At 40.2% G+C, this 18277-nt stretch overlaps 1 protein-coding gene across 2 annotated transcripts; it reads right to left on the bottom strand.

The window, feature by feature from the left end:
- Positions 1-681: 681 nt before the first annotated feature.
- On the bottom strand, positions 682-17870 carry NFIL3 (nuclear factor, interleukin 3 regulated). Of its 2 annotated transcripts, none has more exons than XM_065657381.1 (2): positions 17673-17870; positions 682-7158 (listed from the first exon to the last, which is right to left on the bottom strand). In XM_065657381.1, exon 2 carries the CDS (start codon positions 6967-6969, stop codon positions 5593-5595), a length of 1377 nt encoding a protein of 458 aa, XP_065513453.1. In that variant the 5' UTR covers positions 6970-7158; positions 17673-17870; the 3' UTR covers positions 682-5592. The 2 variants fall into 2 exon arrangements, with proteins under 2 accessions (XP_065513453.1, XP_065513454.1); XM_065657382.1 differs by having other exon boundaries at positions 17684-17870.
- Positions 17871-18277: the final 407 nt, after the last annotated feature.

Raw genomic sequence — 18277 nt, 5'->3', positions numbered from 1 at the left:
AAAATCTTACTTTTTAAACTAATCTCATTATTCTTACACGAAATAAGAAAGCCCAAACAACTCCTTCCATCTCCTGACAATATTTATAGGCCATGTATGTTCTCTGTTATTGTCTCTTGTCCAATATAGTTTTGCTTACGTATTTTTAACATTTGCTTGTTCACATTTTTAACTACCAGGCTTTTAAAAGTCGTGAGTTACCATGACTTTTTTTGAGAATGGGATCTGAATACTTCATGCACATAGATTGTCTATTGATGTGTATAGTGTGGGGTTACAGCTTAATGCATACTTTTGATTCACAGATCAGCCCCTGAGAATTTATTATTTGACTTTTGCTCTCCTTCAAACTCCCTCTAGTATTTCTAAATCCTTAAAGGGAACACAGCCTAGAGAAAGGCACTCTGTGTTCTGCTACAATGGCTCTCATTGCATTTTATCAGCTTTTCAGCTATTTTATAGGATACAGTATTATGCTCTGGTATTTTCTGATTGTTATACAGACCATTAATACCCTGGCTTTCAGAGCTGCACAACAGAAATCCCATGGAAATCAATGCAGTATGTCCTCAGTATATATACAACTTAACAGACTTTTTAGAGGTCCATATTATTAGAAAGAAACATGTTTATTATCATGCTTCAGAAATGTAGACATAATTGATGATGACTCCAGCACATACAGATAGCAGGGCAGAGTGTTCTTTTTGCATATGTAAGTTATTAACTTCGATGGCCAATCAGGCATTTGCACATCTAAGAGTCTGAATAGCATGAGAAAGCGTAACAACTGCCTGACATTTTAAGTTGTGCATCCATCTGTAGGGGGAACAAGAGGCAGTGGAGGAAAAATCAACCATGTTATCTTAATGTTGGTAGTATTAGGTGGCCATTTAGCTTCCCCAGAACCTTTGGACAGATGCAGACTTTCTCGGATCAGATCTCTCTCAGATGCAGTACAAACAGGAAGGATGCTTGCGTGCAGGAGATTGAAACCCATATAGAATCATGGCAGAGTTGCAGGCCTCATATTTGGCCCTCCCAAGCATTTCTGTTTGTAATCCTGTGGAGCTCTGTAGTGTTTAAGGGTGAGGAATTACCATAACTCTAGTCATGGCCCTTGGAATTGGCACACAGGCAATAGCTGGTCAAATTATAAAAAGCACAGATGCATTCCTGCTATTTTTTGAGTCCTAAACCCAAATGTCTTCTGATGCTTTCTCTTTCAAGCAAATAAACACTACACCTCTACTCTGAGTTTTGCTCATAATTCACCACATCCTTTTAGACCTGTTGTTGAATAAATAATAGTTCAACATCTCACTGCCTTCTCTTTCATACATGAGCAAGTTCCCTACAACTCCAGTGATAAAGGGACTCATGTATCACTGTTGTGTCACAAGGCTTGAGTTAGCCTTAGAGATGGGAAAATCAGTAAGGATCCTTGCCATGAGCAAACTGTAAAGATTATGTCTTGGTAGTTACTCATCTTGAGTAAGTCCCTTATTGCACACACAAAAAAATCTGCTTCACTAAGGAAAGTAGGATCTAGTAGTGAGTTAAAAGCCTTAGGATTTGGTCTAGTATTTTTAACTTTTAATTTGGCACTGTAATGGAACAATATGTACCACTCATTCTTACACAATAAATTTCAAAAATAGTTTTGTTGTATTCTTGTAGTTACCAAGCTCATATTGTGCAATAAATTGTAAAAATATTATAAAACCAATATGGTGTTAATAAAGGACATATTAATTGGATTCTCTATGCATTTTCTGCTAAATTTGTTGTATATTGCCTATTTTCAGCAGCATATTTATGTACCAGCAAGTAGAAAAGATTTTTAGAAGTTGGCATGAAGAAAACATCAAAAATAATAAGAGATTAACCAGGAATTGCCAGTTACCTGTCTCCTTCTCATGAACAAGGAGATATTTGGCTGTACAGAATGTTAATAAAATGTAAATATATCCCATGCAATATGTTTTACTGAAGGCAGGCAGTTGAGAGGATTCAGAAAATCATAATGCATAGGCTCAGTATATGTATGGGCATATCCACATTCAGTCTTTGTACACACCAAAATACAAGTGTATAAACACAGAACACTGTGTTTATATGGAACTGTTAGGCATATTTAACAAATGACCTAACACACTTCACAGTATTGATTACACACCAGTTGAAGTCACTAGTAAAAAAAACTTACACTGCTAATCGACTGTGATTTGCAATGGACTTTAAAACTTTCCCTGAAGTCCTTCATACTAACAATTATCATAGGCAAGGTTCAGGAGTAGCCAAATAAATCTACCATGGTAAACTCCTGTGTTCCCGTGAAAAATGACAATTTGTATTGGTAAGTCTCTGGAGTTCCCAGTTTCTGTATGTGGTCTTCCTTCCTTAATATTCCGATTTGGAGGCACACTCTACAGTAATTTTTCAGTTACTGTCTAGTAATCCATGTTCCTTCATATGAGAAAGATTCCACTTCCAGCATGTTTTATGTTGTCAGTTAATTGCTAAGCCTACAAGAGTTTTTATAACTTACAGGATGTGATACCAGTTTATATTGCTTTAGGTAAAGCCCATTCTTTTTGTTCAAACCAACATTCCAGTCTCCAATGGAGAAAATAGTAGACCAGCCAAGGATATTCTTTCCATGGAGGCTGCTCCTGTTCTCTGCTGCATGGGAAAGGCAGGCTGGAAGGGCACAGCTTTCCAACCCCTCGGCTCCTCTGCTCAAACACATTTGCAGCTCTGCACCAGCTGGAAGCTGGAGCAGGGGAACAGAGTCCCACTGCCTTCTCTCCCTCCCACCAGCCAGTGTGATTCTCCATCTTTCCTGGTGCCATGTCCTGAAGGAAAGCAGGCTAAAAAAGGGTGAGGAGGGTGAGGGTCTTGGTTTAAGGGAGCTATCTACTCCACAGGTACTGCAGTTGAGAGTGTCTTCTGGCCAGTTTGCAACTGTAGCAAAGAACGGGGCTTTGTATATACCACCCATACCCTGCATTGTGTAACTTTATAATACCTGTGAAAGGTACTCCAAGTATTACATGCAGATATAGTAACTTCAGCACATGAGGATTTGTCATCAACTGCAGCTAACACCTTTGGGTTGGACCAGGACAATGAATGTAATACAAAATCATGTTGTAATTAGACCTGGTTTTGAACAAAAGACAAATTATTTATTTCTTTCTTCAAATGAAGCATAACACTAAGGTATAAAGGGAGTATAAATAACATCTGATTGTGCTCCTAAGCTCCATGCTATAACTTTCTTGCAATGACATCCTTCAACAAATTAACTACATCATTACTGTTAAGTATTAATTGCACAAAACAGATACACAAAATATATAATGAGCTAGAAAGAGGACAACATTCTTCCATTATGACAAACAACTGTAACAAGAAATGGAAAAAAAAAATAGATCTAGGCTTACACAGATGGCAACACTGAGAGTTTTAAGTCCTCTCCTTGAACACATTACATGTGATAAATAATATTCAAAATATTTAAAGAATTTTATTGTTGCTTACAGAAGATACTTAGCAAGCTAAGAGACAGTAGCAATCACTGCCTCATGTTTCATATCCCCATCATTCAATGCAAATTTTTACATTTCATGCAATAATCCTGAGCTTATTTTCAGTAACATTGAAATGTCATCTATATTAATTACCAAATACATACAGAGCCCAGCTATGGGGTCTATTGTATTATTAAGGCATGAAAAAAGAATAACAGTTTATTAACTCTGAATACCACAAATACAGGACAGCAGTTAGAAGGCTCAAAAAAGCTCAGAAAGTACCAGTGATTTCTGTGCCAAGGTCCTCCCAGAACGTGACTGTGAATCATCAGCTCCTGAAAAGGTACAGAATCAAATCCTGGCCTTACTGACATCAGGGAGTTTTGCCATTGCCTTGACTGCTGGACCAAGCTTCAGAGCTATCAGGAGTGACTCAGACTCCTCTTCATATCCCCAAAAAATTGAAAAACTTCCTCTCACTCAAGTCAAGTATGAATTTAAAAAACAATACCTACTGTTTTCTTAATTAGTATTCTAAGTCTATGGAAAGGTTCCATTCATTATACAGTATGGCAATTAATAAAAAGTCTTTTCAGCAAAAGCTTACTTTTCAGTTTGAGTTATTAGTACATTAAAAGAAGGGGAAAGTTTCAAGAAAAGAACCTCTGCCACGTCTATGCTCTATTTATAAATTATTTTTAATTTTAAAATGAAAGACTTGGGTGAGTCAAACCAAGGACATGTGATGCAATTCTAGTCTCCATGGTTCAATGGCTCTTCTCAAAGACAAAGATCACTGCAGTCCTGTCCAGTCATCAGGTGAAGAACATAATCTGCATAAATTGCAAGGGGCATGTAGTATCTGGATTGAGCAGTTCTTCACACAGTCTGCATCTTACATTTAAGAAGTCCTTGCAAAATGACCCATAGTGAGCCAGGGTATTCCAGTTCAGTTAACTAAGTCATTGAACCCAAGGCCAAATTGGTAGTAAGACTTACTTTGAGTTGCATTATGTCCCACACTAGGAGCTAAAAGAGCAGATGATCTAACTCTGCTACTACTATTGCCTGGCCCTTATGTAGATATTTGCCTGGTAGGCTCAGCATTTACAGATCCAGTAGCCTTATCCTTCACCTACAAGTGAGCCATGGTCTGCCATGGAAAGAACCAAGGTGTGCAAGGCAGACAGACTCTTTTGTGCAGCGTTTTTGCACACTTATTTCTATGCCTGTGGCCCTCGCACACACAAGTCAACTCTTGAAAAACATGGTGCTGTCCAGTTCTGTCACTGCAAGGTTTTGAAAACTTTGCAGATGCACAAATCCAACTTAACTAATTTCATCTAAAACAAGTTCTAATATCAAAAAAAGGGTTTGTCACAAACTGTTCAGGAAACTCATTACTGTCTCATTTGAGATAGAAGGAGAAACAAGGTTGTTGATATTAATTACTGGGTTCGAATTTGCAGGGCTTTTGGTTAACTTCTACTAATAAATAAGTTAGAGAAGGCTAAGGCTATAAATTGGTACTGTTTCATTTATAAATATCCACTTTATTTCTAGTCTCTTCTAAAAAATGTGTTAAGGAAAAAGGTGGCCAGAAGGATTACATGTTGTAAATTGTAATTTGGTTGTTAGGCTGTAAAAACCAAACACATAAGTGAAGTTGAACACAGTGTAAGAAAAAGCCAGTTTTTAATTAACGAGTTATTTACAAGTTCATAAAATCAACTGAACTGTAGTAGATGTTCTGTGTTTGTCACCAATATTTTATTGTAACTGGTAACTTGCACACTCTATAGTAGAAGAACAAAAAGAAAGTTCACTATATACAGCCTTTGTACAGGCTGCTTGACTATACACAAGGCATAGTGATCATAACGCAGCCTAGTTTTCATAATAATTTGTGCACAAAAGGACACCAATCAGACATTATGTGAACATTACAGTGAAATGACATCACAAGTCCAGTGAAAATTCAGCATAATACAAAACATATTGATCTACTGCAAATGACACCTTTTAAAACAATAAGCCTTTGTTCAGTAGTAACTTAACCAGAGTCTGATGCAGAGATTTGTTGTGTAGTTATAAGTCTTTTAAGTGAAGCAACCTCTGCAGATAAGTTTGCTATGCCCTGCTTCAAATACAGGTTCTCTGACTCAGAGACATTGTAGATATTGTCCTTTATTTCAACAACTCCAGCTTTGCAACCACTCTGAATTTTTACATTGAGTTCCTTCTGATGCCAGAGTTCTGGTTTAAGAGACCAGTCTTGGATGTTAGTCACTTGAACTGAGAAAGGAGTGTGAGAAGTATGCACCAAATTTTGTGCACCATGTTTTTCAAGCTCAAAATGTCTTTTTGATGACATGTCAATGGGTGATGACAATTTCTGTGTTGCATCATAGTCATTATCCATTGCTTCCACTTTAACTTGCATGGCTTTGGCTTTAATTCGAAGCTTGTGAGGCAAAGCTGATGAATTCACTTCTGGAACTTTAACTGTTGCATGAATATTTTTATGTTCAACTGGGGAATGGATTGGACCCTTAGGAACCTGCTGTTCATCTTCTCCATCAGATGACTTTCCAACTACACCATCATCAGTTTCTGATGTTCTGGGGGAATTACTGGAGGATCTATTAACTTGCAAAAGAGGAGGAGAATGTGAGTACATGTTAAAGGTAGCTCCCATGTAGTTTGGATATATGGATGCTTTATATGAACCTCTATCATCTCTTGGTTCTCTCTCTAATTCCATGGGCTCCTGTTTTATAATCTGGAACTTATTTTCAGGACTTCTGCAGTTGCTTTGTATATGACTTGGTTGAGTATGCTCTACGGATGATATTTCAGACACATCAGACATTGAGCTTTGAGGAGAATGTTTAATGACAGAAATACAACTACTACCAACTATAGATGGTTCATGTTCATCTACAAATGAGTTAATATTTGATTTGGAACTCTGATAGTCTTGGAAATACACAGCTGTTGAGCTACTGAGTTTCTGTATCTCTTGGGCATAGGCTGCAGAACTAATTAAACCGAACTTTAACTTCAACGAAAGCAGCTCCGCCTTCAAAGTGGCATTCTCCTCTCCCAGTGCAATTAGTTTGTTCTCTAAGACAAGGTCATTCAGTCGTCGTTTTTCACGAGATCTTTTGGCAGCTTCATTATTTTTCCGCCTTTTCTCCCAATACATAGCATCTTTCTTTTCATCTGGAATGAATTCTCGCTTTCTCCGGCAAGCTGAAGATTTGCTTTTTCCACTATTTGCTTCAGTAAGTAGTATCTCTTCATTTGTAGACAATTCTTCAGACACTTCTGCTAAAGTAGACTTAAGTACCATGATTTTGTCCACATTGCTACTTGTGTCAACAGGTCCGTGTTCCTTTTTAAGGGTCTGCATTTTTCTCAGCTGCATCAGAAACAATTTGTAGTAGATCTGCAATGAGCAACACAGCAAGCTGTTTCGCCAGTGCTTCTCACTCCACAACTTGATAAATACAGTAATTTTAAATCCACACACATTCTTCCTTTTCTTTCATATTCTCGGACAGAAGTGTCTAGAACAAATTTTCTTGGCAGAGGCAATGTGAATAGTCTTTAAAACCTGGAATAAATAGATAATTTGATTACTATTTAGGAACTGCTGGTTCAGGACATGCAAAAGTAGCTTTTGATAAAAAGCTTAGACTAGCATTTGGTTCATTAAACCTGCTGTAATACGAAGACAGCTCAACACTGAAACAATTGATATTCTAAGCTTTATGATACTTAGGTAGCAGATTTGGTTCCAAAACAAATACAATACAATCCAAGGAAAAAAAAATCTCAAATAAATATTTGAGTTTTGATTCTACAGTAATGTTGCCACAGAACTTTCCATGATATTTCTGACCAACCTAAATGTCCAACACTTAACATCGCAGGACCTCAGGCACATTAATGAGCAGTACTGGAAAGTATCTTGTTCTTCCACATTAAAGCATCTGTTCTGAAAACAGCTGTGGTGTGTGCCTTAAAAATGCTATATATTTGGGTCCCTCATGGATTAAAAATAACATAAGCTGATTTAGAGAAGCTGGAGTGCTTTCTATTGTCTTAAAATAACACCGCTAACCATTAAAGCTATTAAAGATTTAATTATTGGTTTTGCATCCTTTAAAATACATATATATACAGATTTATATCTCTATACACAATGTTTATATACATACTCTTAGAAATTTAAAATTCCTTTTTGATTGATCTTATCAGTTCAAACTAGTAAAAGCACACACATAATTTTGGCAAATACCTAACAATTAAAAAAAATTGTCAAGAAAAAATGCATTATGTCTACATATGACTATTTTTCTTGGGTCTTACAAAGAAAACTTTAAAGTTCATTTTGAAAAATACATTAGATAAATAATATTTAATTAACGATTTGCATTTGAAAAATAGTCTTATTACATCAAGTAAAGTTTAATACCATTGAGGCATGTACACCTTTAGAAAAATATTCGCATTAAAGTGGGAATTTAGATCTAAAAGTCTTACTGTTTACAAAGGAAAACTAGTTTAACCTTTAGCTTCATACATCGTAATCATTAAATTTGAACTTAGCATTTAAATTGGCTTTTTATTTAGTCCCTTTTAATGCAAAAATACTTTATTCTCATAAGATCATTTAGTCTTGATCTGAGATATAGCTTCTCAATATCTCATTTTCCACAGTCAGTCATGTTCCTGGTAAAATAAATGTAGTATGTCAAGAGCTTTTATAGAACTGACTATTGAGTCAGCAATGATTCTTGCCTGCATAACACCAAATTAAAAACAAAAAAACCCCCACCACGCAACCAACCAAGCCACTTCAGATTAATTTCACTGTTTATTTGGAATGTTTTTACAATGACTAATGAAACTAATTTCAACATTATCAGTTGGGAAAGTTATAAAAGAATTAATGAATTCTCTTGTCTTTTCCAGAAGGAAAAGAGGAGTGAGTGATGTAATAACAATTAAGCAGGGTCATAAAGACTCAGGTTTCAAGCTGGGTTCTGTTCCATCAAACCATGCCAACTCTTCTGTCATGAAAAATTAACACATTTAATAGAACAGCTAAGTAGAATTTCCTAAAATCCATGGTTAATTACTGACATGTAACTATTTGTCTTCAATAATACAGCCTTAATGGAAAATAGAATTAGAAACCAGCCACACCAAAGACAGCATCTAACATTTTAGTGAAAAAGCAGCACCACAAATTGCCATGTTTGTAAAGGAGAAACATATCTCTCACAAGCAATTACATAGTTAGATCCTGATTCAAAATTCAAACTGCAGTCAAAGGGAGTTTTCTGTCAAGTTAAATAGGAGCAGAATCAGGTTTAAAAACAAAATAAGCTCCACAACAAAGCAACATCAGTTTGTTCAAACATTCAGTATAATATGATTTGCTGAAGAAGCTGCATAGCTATTCTGTCCATTTCACTGCTACATATAATCAATGGCTTAATTAATATGCAGACCATTTTTAAATCGAGTGCAACCCAATACCTTAAAAAAATGACTGTTGAACACACAGGATTTAAAAATTAAAAAAGACAAGGCCACCTGAATTTTTGTGGCATTTGTAGAATATCTGTAAGATAACTTTACCTTAAGAGAAGAAAAATACTAGGATTCTATTTCATTATCCTGAAGCATTGGGGATGCACAACTATTGATCCATAGTTGTCTTGGTATACTGCAATGACTGTATTCACCTGTGCCATTAAAAACTTCTGTCTTTCTGAGGAAATGCATACACCTTCTACAGCATACAGAAGGAAGCAGTATAACATGCTCTGAATACCTATGAAATCTTGGTATGGATCTCAGCCGGCTCTCGCCCAAGTCAAACAGATTCAAAACAACTTTTATGAAGTTTCAGGGCCCTACTAATACAGAGATCATACTGAATTTAATGGTACTAGAGCGCTATGCTCAAACCCAAAGAAAGATATTTATTCACTTAGAAAAGGGATACTAATATGCATACATCATTCTTTGCTATAGATTTATCTTCCATATACCATGGAAGATCTACACTTTCACTTGAAACAGTAGCAACAGCAAGGACGTACTTAAAGGATTTGTGCGTACGAAACTATACCTACGCAGATTTAATACAACTTTTTATATGCCAATTTTCCATTTCCACACTATATAGAAGCAATACATTCAGTCCTAAAAAAGACTGTTTCAGAGTAAGAACTATAACTTTGTGTCTATCTGTATGGTATGCAAACTCAAAGTGATCCCACTTTAATGTTTGTCCAACACTGTTATCTAGCAAAAGTACTAATAATGATAATAATAATTAGCAAAAAGTTGTTGGATTGGTTTTTCCTAAACAAATGTACACTAATGGCATAGTTCATCACTATGACCATCTATATATCACTAAAAGCTCGACTGCATGTTTGGTCAATCTCCTGCAGATTAACACTGGCACTGAGCTGCACTTAAACAACCCAACAACCTGCAGAGTTCATGTCTCTTGCTCAACAGGACTTCTGCAGTTTGGGCTGTTCAGTGCACAATCTGCTCACTGTAGCACTGATAACTCCTGTTTTGGCCAGTCTCCCTCCTGTACACATTGTTCCTGGCACAAATAGTCAGAACATAAGTAGCATGCAAGTCTACAGCAAATATTAAGTGTGTATCAAAACAACCATGTTTTTGTGTGCAGTACTCAACTTTGCTCTCTGCCAGAGTCCATCAGTAAAGCTGCCAAGACAGACGTGTAACCCACTGACATACTCTTACTGGTTTGCTATTTATGTAGTTAGTTCTAATGCTATTACTTCAGTGAACTAACCAAACAACATGCACTTTTATCACAGTAACTGGAATTACTGCTTTAAAAACAGGAGTCAAAGCCCTTATTTGTTAATATGTCTCTGTGTGGATCAGCCCAATGATGATTTTTAAACAAGATAAATTCCATCTGACAATAATGGCAGAATGCCTTCAGTGAAACCAGCCATTTCACTTCCCTTGCATTTTATAATTCCACTGGAAAACATCAGTATTTACACATAAACTAATGAGCTGTAATGATTCCTCTGACTATATTTCAAATTCCAATATTTTCCCTTATGATTAATTTTTCAATTGCTTTATCACTCCCTCATAAAGTGTTATAAAACCAACATTTAATACTGCCTTACATTAGTCACTGTTAAAGATTTTTTTTTTTTGGTTGGTTGATGTTAATGGCATTGAGTGCCAATTCAACAATGTAATAACACTCGACCCTATTAACTTAATTACAGACCCAGTCTTGCTCCCACAGCAATTTTGCCATTGGTTTCAATAAAAGCAGGATACAATCCCAGATCCAAGTATTAATGAGATTGTTGTATAGAACTCATGTTATTGAAGCAAGGAATTATGTATGCAGAAATCATGGAAAGTTAATTTATCCATGAACTTCAAAAAATACTTAAGTGATCTGATGGTGTCAAAATAGTACATTAAGGATCTGATTCTGGGGATTTGTGTATTCACACTATAATAATTGAAATGTTTCAAAAGGTTGAAGGACAGGGCTGCAATCTTTCCTCTCTCTCTTCTGTACAATTTAATTACACAAGTCATTTCTGCTTCAGAGAATGCATGTGGGCCTCCACATGTATGCATGTTTCCCCACAGAGTAACTGCATATTATTACTTGTATTTAGCAAAATAATTCATGCTATCTCCAAGCATAATTTTTCAAACATATCCTAGAATGAGATAAATAATTGTTTAATTCTATTGTTCTAATGTTTGGATAGTGATTCTATTAAACTAAATTAAATCTCATTTCTAGCAGTCAGATGCTCAAACACAATTCACTTTTGTATTGCCATGCATCAAAACAATTTCTCTCTCGGTCCTTCAAAAATGGAAGAAAATACTGGCTAAGTACAACTTCTTGTTTTTAAAAAGAACCACGCCTCTATCATTATTACCACTATATGGCAAACTGCAGAAAAACAATAAAAGCTCATATTGATACATTTCTGTGCATATTTTTCATTGTTGTTGTCTATGTTTTGCATAGGTATCATTAATTATGTTACTGCTACCATTCTGTCACAGGTTATCTATTTTGAAAATCTGTCTGTATACCAGAAGAGCTGGTGTAGAACCTGCTCGTAGATATCAAAATTATGACTTTGCATTCCAATCTTTGCAAAACTGAAGAATATAGTTTGCACTTCACCCTCAACGTGTTTTAAAAACACTTGCTATCTGTCTTGAGAGTTTCATAAGTTACAGAAAAAACATCATCCTCATTGCACATTCATGACAGGAAGCTGAATTTAAGCTTAGGTGGTGAACACAGCCTGCCTAAATGCTTCTGAAATTCTGCACCTCTCAGGTCTATCCTAAGTCACAAATCCTCTCCAACAGAGGATGTGGCCCATTCCAACCTCTACTGAAATCCTTCAACATACTTTTTCTTGCCTTTTATCTAGCACCATTAGTAAAATTATATTCCTGTTAAAGAAAAGCTTTAATGCTGGCTCCACTGAAAGAGTGATATTATCACTGGGATATATTTGTGGGCAAGAAGGTCTAGGCAATGTAAGGCAAATGAAGCTCAAACTTTCTGGAAAAAATAGGTGACTGCATTTTATGCTATGATGGATGGGTTACCCATAGTCACAAAAAGGAAAAGCATTTATACCATGAATGTTACCACCAGTTACTGCCATTATGTAGTTGCATTCAGTGATCATGAATCCATTACAACATGGAGTAATACACAGCTATTGCTGCCATACAGAGTTTCCTTCTCTTACAACTTCACGGGCATCTTAAGTGCTTACGGTTTCAGGATCAACGTGTAATTAGGTCAGTGGAACACTGATGATGATAGCTTTGTACAAGATGACCCATTTTCACTAAAATGTTGATCATCTTATTGAAACGAAAAAAATGGGAGATGTCTATACGAAATAGTCCCCGGGAAACAAAAAATAATTATTATACTTTTCAATAAAAAGCAAAAAAAAATTACTAAGATCATAGTGGAACTTGGAACATTATTGCACCTCCATATTACCCACCTCCAAGCTGTACCCAGAAAGCTGATGTCATATGTAATTTTTATAAAAGGCCTTCATTGTTAGGAAAATTACTTAAGTTACTGTTTATCTTAATAACTGCAAATTAACTCATTAAAGTACAGTTTGCTTCCCAAAGGTAAATTACACAAATCATGCAAATAAAATTACTATTTGTAGAGCATGAAACAGTATGTTAAAGGTAGCTGTTGTTTAAAAAGGTCAGTCAAGGTTAATAGGTGTAAATTTGACCTATATTTTCTTTCATTTCCTTATGAAGACAGTATGATGTATCAGATCTGTTCAGTTTTTCCCAAGCAAGCTGTTTACTGCTCTGATTTAAGCAGAAGGACTACAGGGAAGCAGAGAGTGGGGAATAAAAATCTAAGAATGTTACTCAAAGCACTATGAAAAGCTTTAAACAGAAAAGCAAAGAAAATGTGTATATAACTCGTGTAAATATTTAATTATATAGTATTTGCATATAAATCATGCTATTTTAAACATCACATCACTTTCCAGTATTTTTAATAAAACCCCAATAGAAACAATGGTTACTGAAGTTACAGGACTATGACAGTATGCTTCTCTTTATTTCAATAGCTACTTGACAGCAGGAAAAACTAGACAGCAAAAAGCCATAACTTAATAGTAACAGTGTTCTGGAAATACAGCCTCAGCTTTCCCCTAGTTAAGAATCATTTAAAAAAAAAAAATCAAATGTTAATTATTCTGACAACAAATGGCTTTCTATTATTGAACTGTGTTCTTAAAATGCCAACCATGGTCCAGACCTTCAGCTGACCTAAATTTATATAGTGCTATTTAAAGGCAGCAGAATTATGTCAATTAATCCCAGCTGATGCTCTAAACATGCATCTTGTTATATAACAACTGAAATACAAATATGTAAAACAAACATCGCCCGTAAAACGTCAGTATCTATCACTCACTGCAAACAGAACAGAGAAATAGCAATCTTTAGAAATCTAATTCTATTCGATGGTCCAGACAGGAAGACCATTGCCCATGCTGAGCACCATTTTCTTTATTGGGTTCCATTCCACTCATAAGAGGAGGTATTGCAGCACTGGCACCTATACTGCTAACTGCTGTGCAGCCACCTCTGTGGCAAAAATTGGCTAATTATCCAAATACTTCAGGGCAGACTGAAAATTACACCAAGATGGAGCATTTCAAGAAAGGAGAAAAAAAAAAAAAAAAAAAAACCCACACACATAGGCGGCACCACTACCACTATCTTAAATAAGGCATTATTTCTGATAAAAGTAGATCTGTGTGATATTTGTCAGCAGATTCAGTCTCATAGTATGCTAATTTGGACATGGATCAATTCAGCATGTGAATTAGGAAAAATAAAATCAGGATATTTAAGGAGGTCCTAATAATCATTTCCGGTCTACCTTTTAATATAAGTTTAAGAATGTTGTTTCTGTTACAGAGTCAAGTCCAAATATGCACTTGCTTACACAATCTTATTTTTGACAGTCATACTTGGCACCAGTATCAGACAGTTACATATACCTTGTGTTTTTTCTTAAAAAAAACACCACTTTTAAAAAATTATTATTTTCATACGCTGTAAAATACTGTAACGCAAAAATCAACTGTCATCTTCTTTTAGAATGAACTCCATAAATTGGCCATCTATTTGCATTTTTTTTCTATTACATATTCTAACCACATTTATATCTCATAACTGGCTGTAATGATCATGGCAAGGTCACCTAGAAGAGTCAATTAAGCTGATGAGTCAGATACATTGCTTAACAGTGTGTAATAAGACTCAAACAGAGGATTTTATTGTTCACACTATTGCATCATAGTGATGTTATAACAGCAGCGAGATTGCTGTCTGGAAAAAAACCATTGCATAAGAATAGTTTGCATAACTACTTGTTAAAAGAAGTCAATTTAAAATGAGCTAAAGGTTGATTTTATTTACGAGTTTTATTTCCAGATAAAGGATTGAAAAAAGTAGCATGGCACTGATACCTTTCACAGACTCTATTTAGACTGTATTGTTACAGAAAGAATGTCTGTATGTTCTACAAATTTCAGCCAAAGCATGGCAAATACTGTTCCTTCTTAGGATGAGATAAGCTGTGAAGAGGTCATATAAGTTCATATTGCTCACAGGAAGACTCTGAGCTTTTTTTACACCTTTCAGATCAGTTCCTTAAAAATAAAACAAAACACCAAAACAGCAGAAACTTGAGGCTTTGAAGTCAAATCCAGGAAGCTGCACATTTTAAAAGCAAGTTAAGAGTCCTTTGGAGAATACAACGAGCTAAAAATATAAAGTAAATAAAAATGGAAAGTAGAGGCAGGCCATTCTAAAGACTGTTAGCAGTTTAACAGTCAAAGACATCTGTAACACGAGAACTTCTATAACAATAAATGTTAGTGCCAACAATATTAAGGATCTTTATACAGCAATCCTTGAACTTGTTGGTTTAAATCAGGTCTTTGGGCCAAACCCCAAATCCTTATTCATCCAAGTTTCCCATCAAAGTCAACATTTTGATTGAATAAGGACTGTAAAAGTGATGCACATCACAAATTTTAAACGAGATTGTGAACTGAATTAATTACTGAGGACAAAGATGACCCAAAGTAATTACATACACAGGAGCAAACACAATGAAACTGAGGGCAATCATTCAACTTATAAGGACAAGAAAAAAAAATCGTGCTGTTTTTAACACAACAGTAACTCCAAGACAGCTTCACAATCAAAGTTGTACTTGACCCCAACAATCAAGTAGCAGAAAAGTTTACGCATGTTATCAAGAATACCACATTTTAAAAATACTGCACTGCTACTACCTGTGCCAGGTAAGACAGCAGTTGTGGTATTTAATTTGGACTTCGGAGGTTTTGGTCACAAACACAGTGGTTTTGTCTACTCAGAGGACTGTATTAGTCACACACAAAAATCGCCATATCTCGAAAGCCAAGTTATGAGCAGCAACTTTAAAGCTATGCTCCCGTCGACGACAGAGCACAAGCTGACCCCAGAGTACAGGACGTCCAGCCACGACTTTTGCCACTGCAACACCGAAGTGACTTGGCAAAATAACAGAATTGGGCAATGGCCATTTGTTGTTGTTCGTTACGTAAGGAGAAAGCAGAAAATACTCGGGTTGCGGCAGTGGGGGTATGCTAAGCTACCCAATGCCTACCTACGAGCTGTACCCCTCTTGCGGGTAGGGGGGACCTTTGTCTGCCTTCAGGAGGCGGTGGGACAAGGAGGGAAACGGGAAGCGGGGCTGGTGACGCTCCACGGGGCGCGGTGCGGGGAGGTGGAGGACGCCGCCTCTCCGCAGCTCGGCCCCGCACCGCGCCCGCCACAAAGGCTGCCCGGCCCGGCGGGCCCCTACGTGACCGGCGGCGCATGGCGCCCGGGCCGCTCCCCCCTCAGCACGGCCCCGCTCTATCAGCCCGCCGCTCCCCCCACCCGCCCGCCGCCGCCGCCCCAGCCCAGAACAAAGGGCTGAGGGGGAGCGCCAGCGCCCCCAGCCCTGGCTCGCCCGCCGCCGCGCCCCAACGGCCACCAACGGCTCCCAACGGCCGTTGGGGAGACGGCGACCCCCGCGCACGGCGCGGCGCAAGCCTGAGGGGAAGGTGGCCGAGGGAGCGGGCTCCGCTCCCAGCCGGGTCTGTCACACTGACCTACTTGCGGTGCTGGCGACTGCCCCCGGGGCCCGGCTCTGCTGCCCCCGGGGGCCGGCAGCACCTGGCCCCCCGCGGCCGTCAGAGCACGGGCGGGACGGCTCTACCCCTCTCCTCCGGCGCGGCTAACATCTCCCAAACGCCTTCCTCCCTTAAATTAGACATTTTGGTTTTTTGGTTGTGGGTGTGTTTTGGTTTTTTTTTTTTCTTTTTCTTTCTCCTCTGTCAGAAACGGCAAGTGAAAGCCTGTACCGGAGAGATGGCTCAGCGTCTGGGCGAAATGCCTTCCTAAAAATACAGCCTTATCAAAAAGTCTCTGAAGGCACGGAGTTAAAAATCCGAGCAAATGGCCTCGAACATCTACACGCACAGCTCTGGAGAAAAGACCACAAATAGCACATGAAGCCACAATTGCTAAAATGCGATGGGGCTAAATATAGACCAACACAGATCTCGTTTTAAGGCACTCGGCACGCAGCCGGCGAGCCCGCCTTGCCTCCCCACTTACCCAGTTGTCTACTTCCCTTATTAAACGCAATTTAACAAAATCTGTTGCAGTTACGGGAGTTTGTGGGTTTTGGTTTTTGTTGGTTGGGTTTTTTTTCGTAGGAGAGATTGTCCTAGTTTCTTTGTAGCGAGATTATAAAATCGCATAATTAGCTCCCTCTTCCCAGCCCGGCTGCCAGCAAATTCTGTGGTTACATAATGCAACATTTCCAGGAACTATTATGCGATCGGTCCCGCAGCGCCTGAAAAAACAGCGACAAAAGTGACGAGAAGGGCTGAGGCAAGCGCAGCCCCGCACGGCACGGCCGGGCCGCTGCCACTAACCCCGCCTGCCCGCGGGCAACATGCCCCAGCGCCTCCCGAAAAAGGGGGTGCCGCCGGCAGGCTCCGGCAGCACACAGATCCCGGTGTTTTGGGGCCGAGGCGCGGTCGGCGCCCGGGACCCAGCCCTCCGCCCCGCACGGCGGCCGCCGCGGCAGCCCGCTCCCCGCCGGCACATTATGCAACGTGGAAGAGCGGCTCCGGCGGCGCTGCCCCGGGCTCGCTGTGGGAAGAAGCGGGGAGTAGCGCGGCTCGCCGGGAACGAGCACCCCCCCGCCAGGGAAAGCCTTCGGCGGGCATCTCCCGGGCTGCTTCCCCTCCGCCGAGCCAGCCGCCAGCGCGCAGAGCCGGGCCGCCCGGCGGACCCCTCCCCGCTCGGCGGCAGCCGGAGCCGGCTAGGCTGGCGTTATGTAACAGCCGCCCACAGCCGAGGCGCGGCGAACGCCGCAACCCGGGCGGTGACCCTAACTTCGTACGGCGCACCGCTCCGCGCGTACGCGCCCCTCCATACCTGTAACGCACCGCGAGGCGCCGAGCAACCCCTGCTCCGCGCCGGGCCGCGGGAGGGGCGGGACGAAGCGGCGGCGGCGTTATGCGATGCGGTGCCGTGCCGCACTGTGCAGGCAGCAGCGGAACAGGCAGGCGGGCGGGCGGACGGGAGCGTGCGGCGGCAGCGGCGGCGCGGAGGGATGTGTGTTAGTAGGTCAGGGCTGCGCGGCGCGGCTCATAGCCCGCATGCCAGCCGCGCCGCGCCGTGACTGGCGGCGACACCGCCCCAATCGGCGCCGGGCGCTGCCAGAGGACAGCCAATGGGAGCGGCCGGGGGCGGGGCAGGGCGGGGCGCTGGGCGGTGTGGGGTACAGTAGGTCTGTGTGCTGGCGATTGCATAACCGCCGGCGGGGCGGGGGGCGGGGCGGGGGGAGCAGTAAGGAGGGGGAGAGCGGCGCGGGGGGCGCCGGCACTTACGTAACCAGCGCGGCGCCCCACGGCAGCTCGCGCAGGGGGGCGCTCGCCCCGCGCAGCCTCCGCAGGGGCGCGGCGCCGCGGCACCGCGCCCGCTGCCCGGCGGCGGCGGCGGCTGCGCGGGGGCTCGCGGCGGGGTCCGAGCGCCGCCGC

Source organism: Caloenas nicobarica, chromosome Z, assembly GCF_036013445.1.
Source record: "Caloenas nicobarica isolate bCalNic1 chromosome Z, bCalNic1.hap1, whole genome shotgun sequence".
Taxonomy (NCBI): domain Eukaryota; kingdom Metazoa; phylum Chordata; class Aves; order Columbiformes; family Columbidae; genus Caloenas; species Caloenas nicobarica.
The sequence above is the reverse complement of the archived record's forward strand: the minus strand, read 5'-3'. Positions and strand labels throughout refer to the sequence as shown.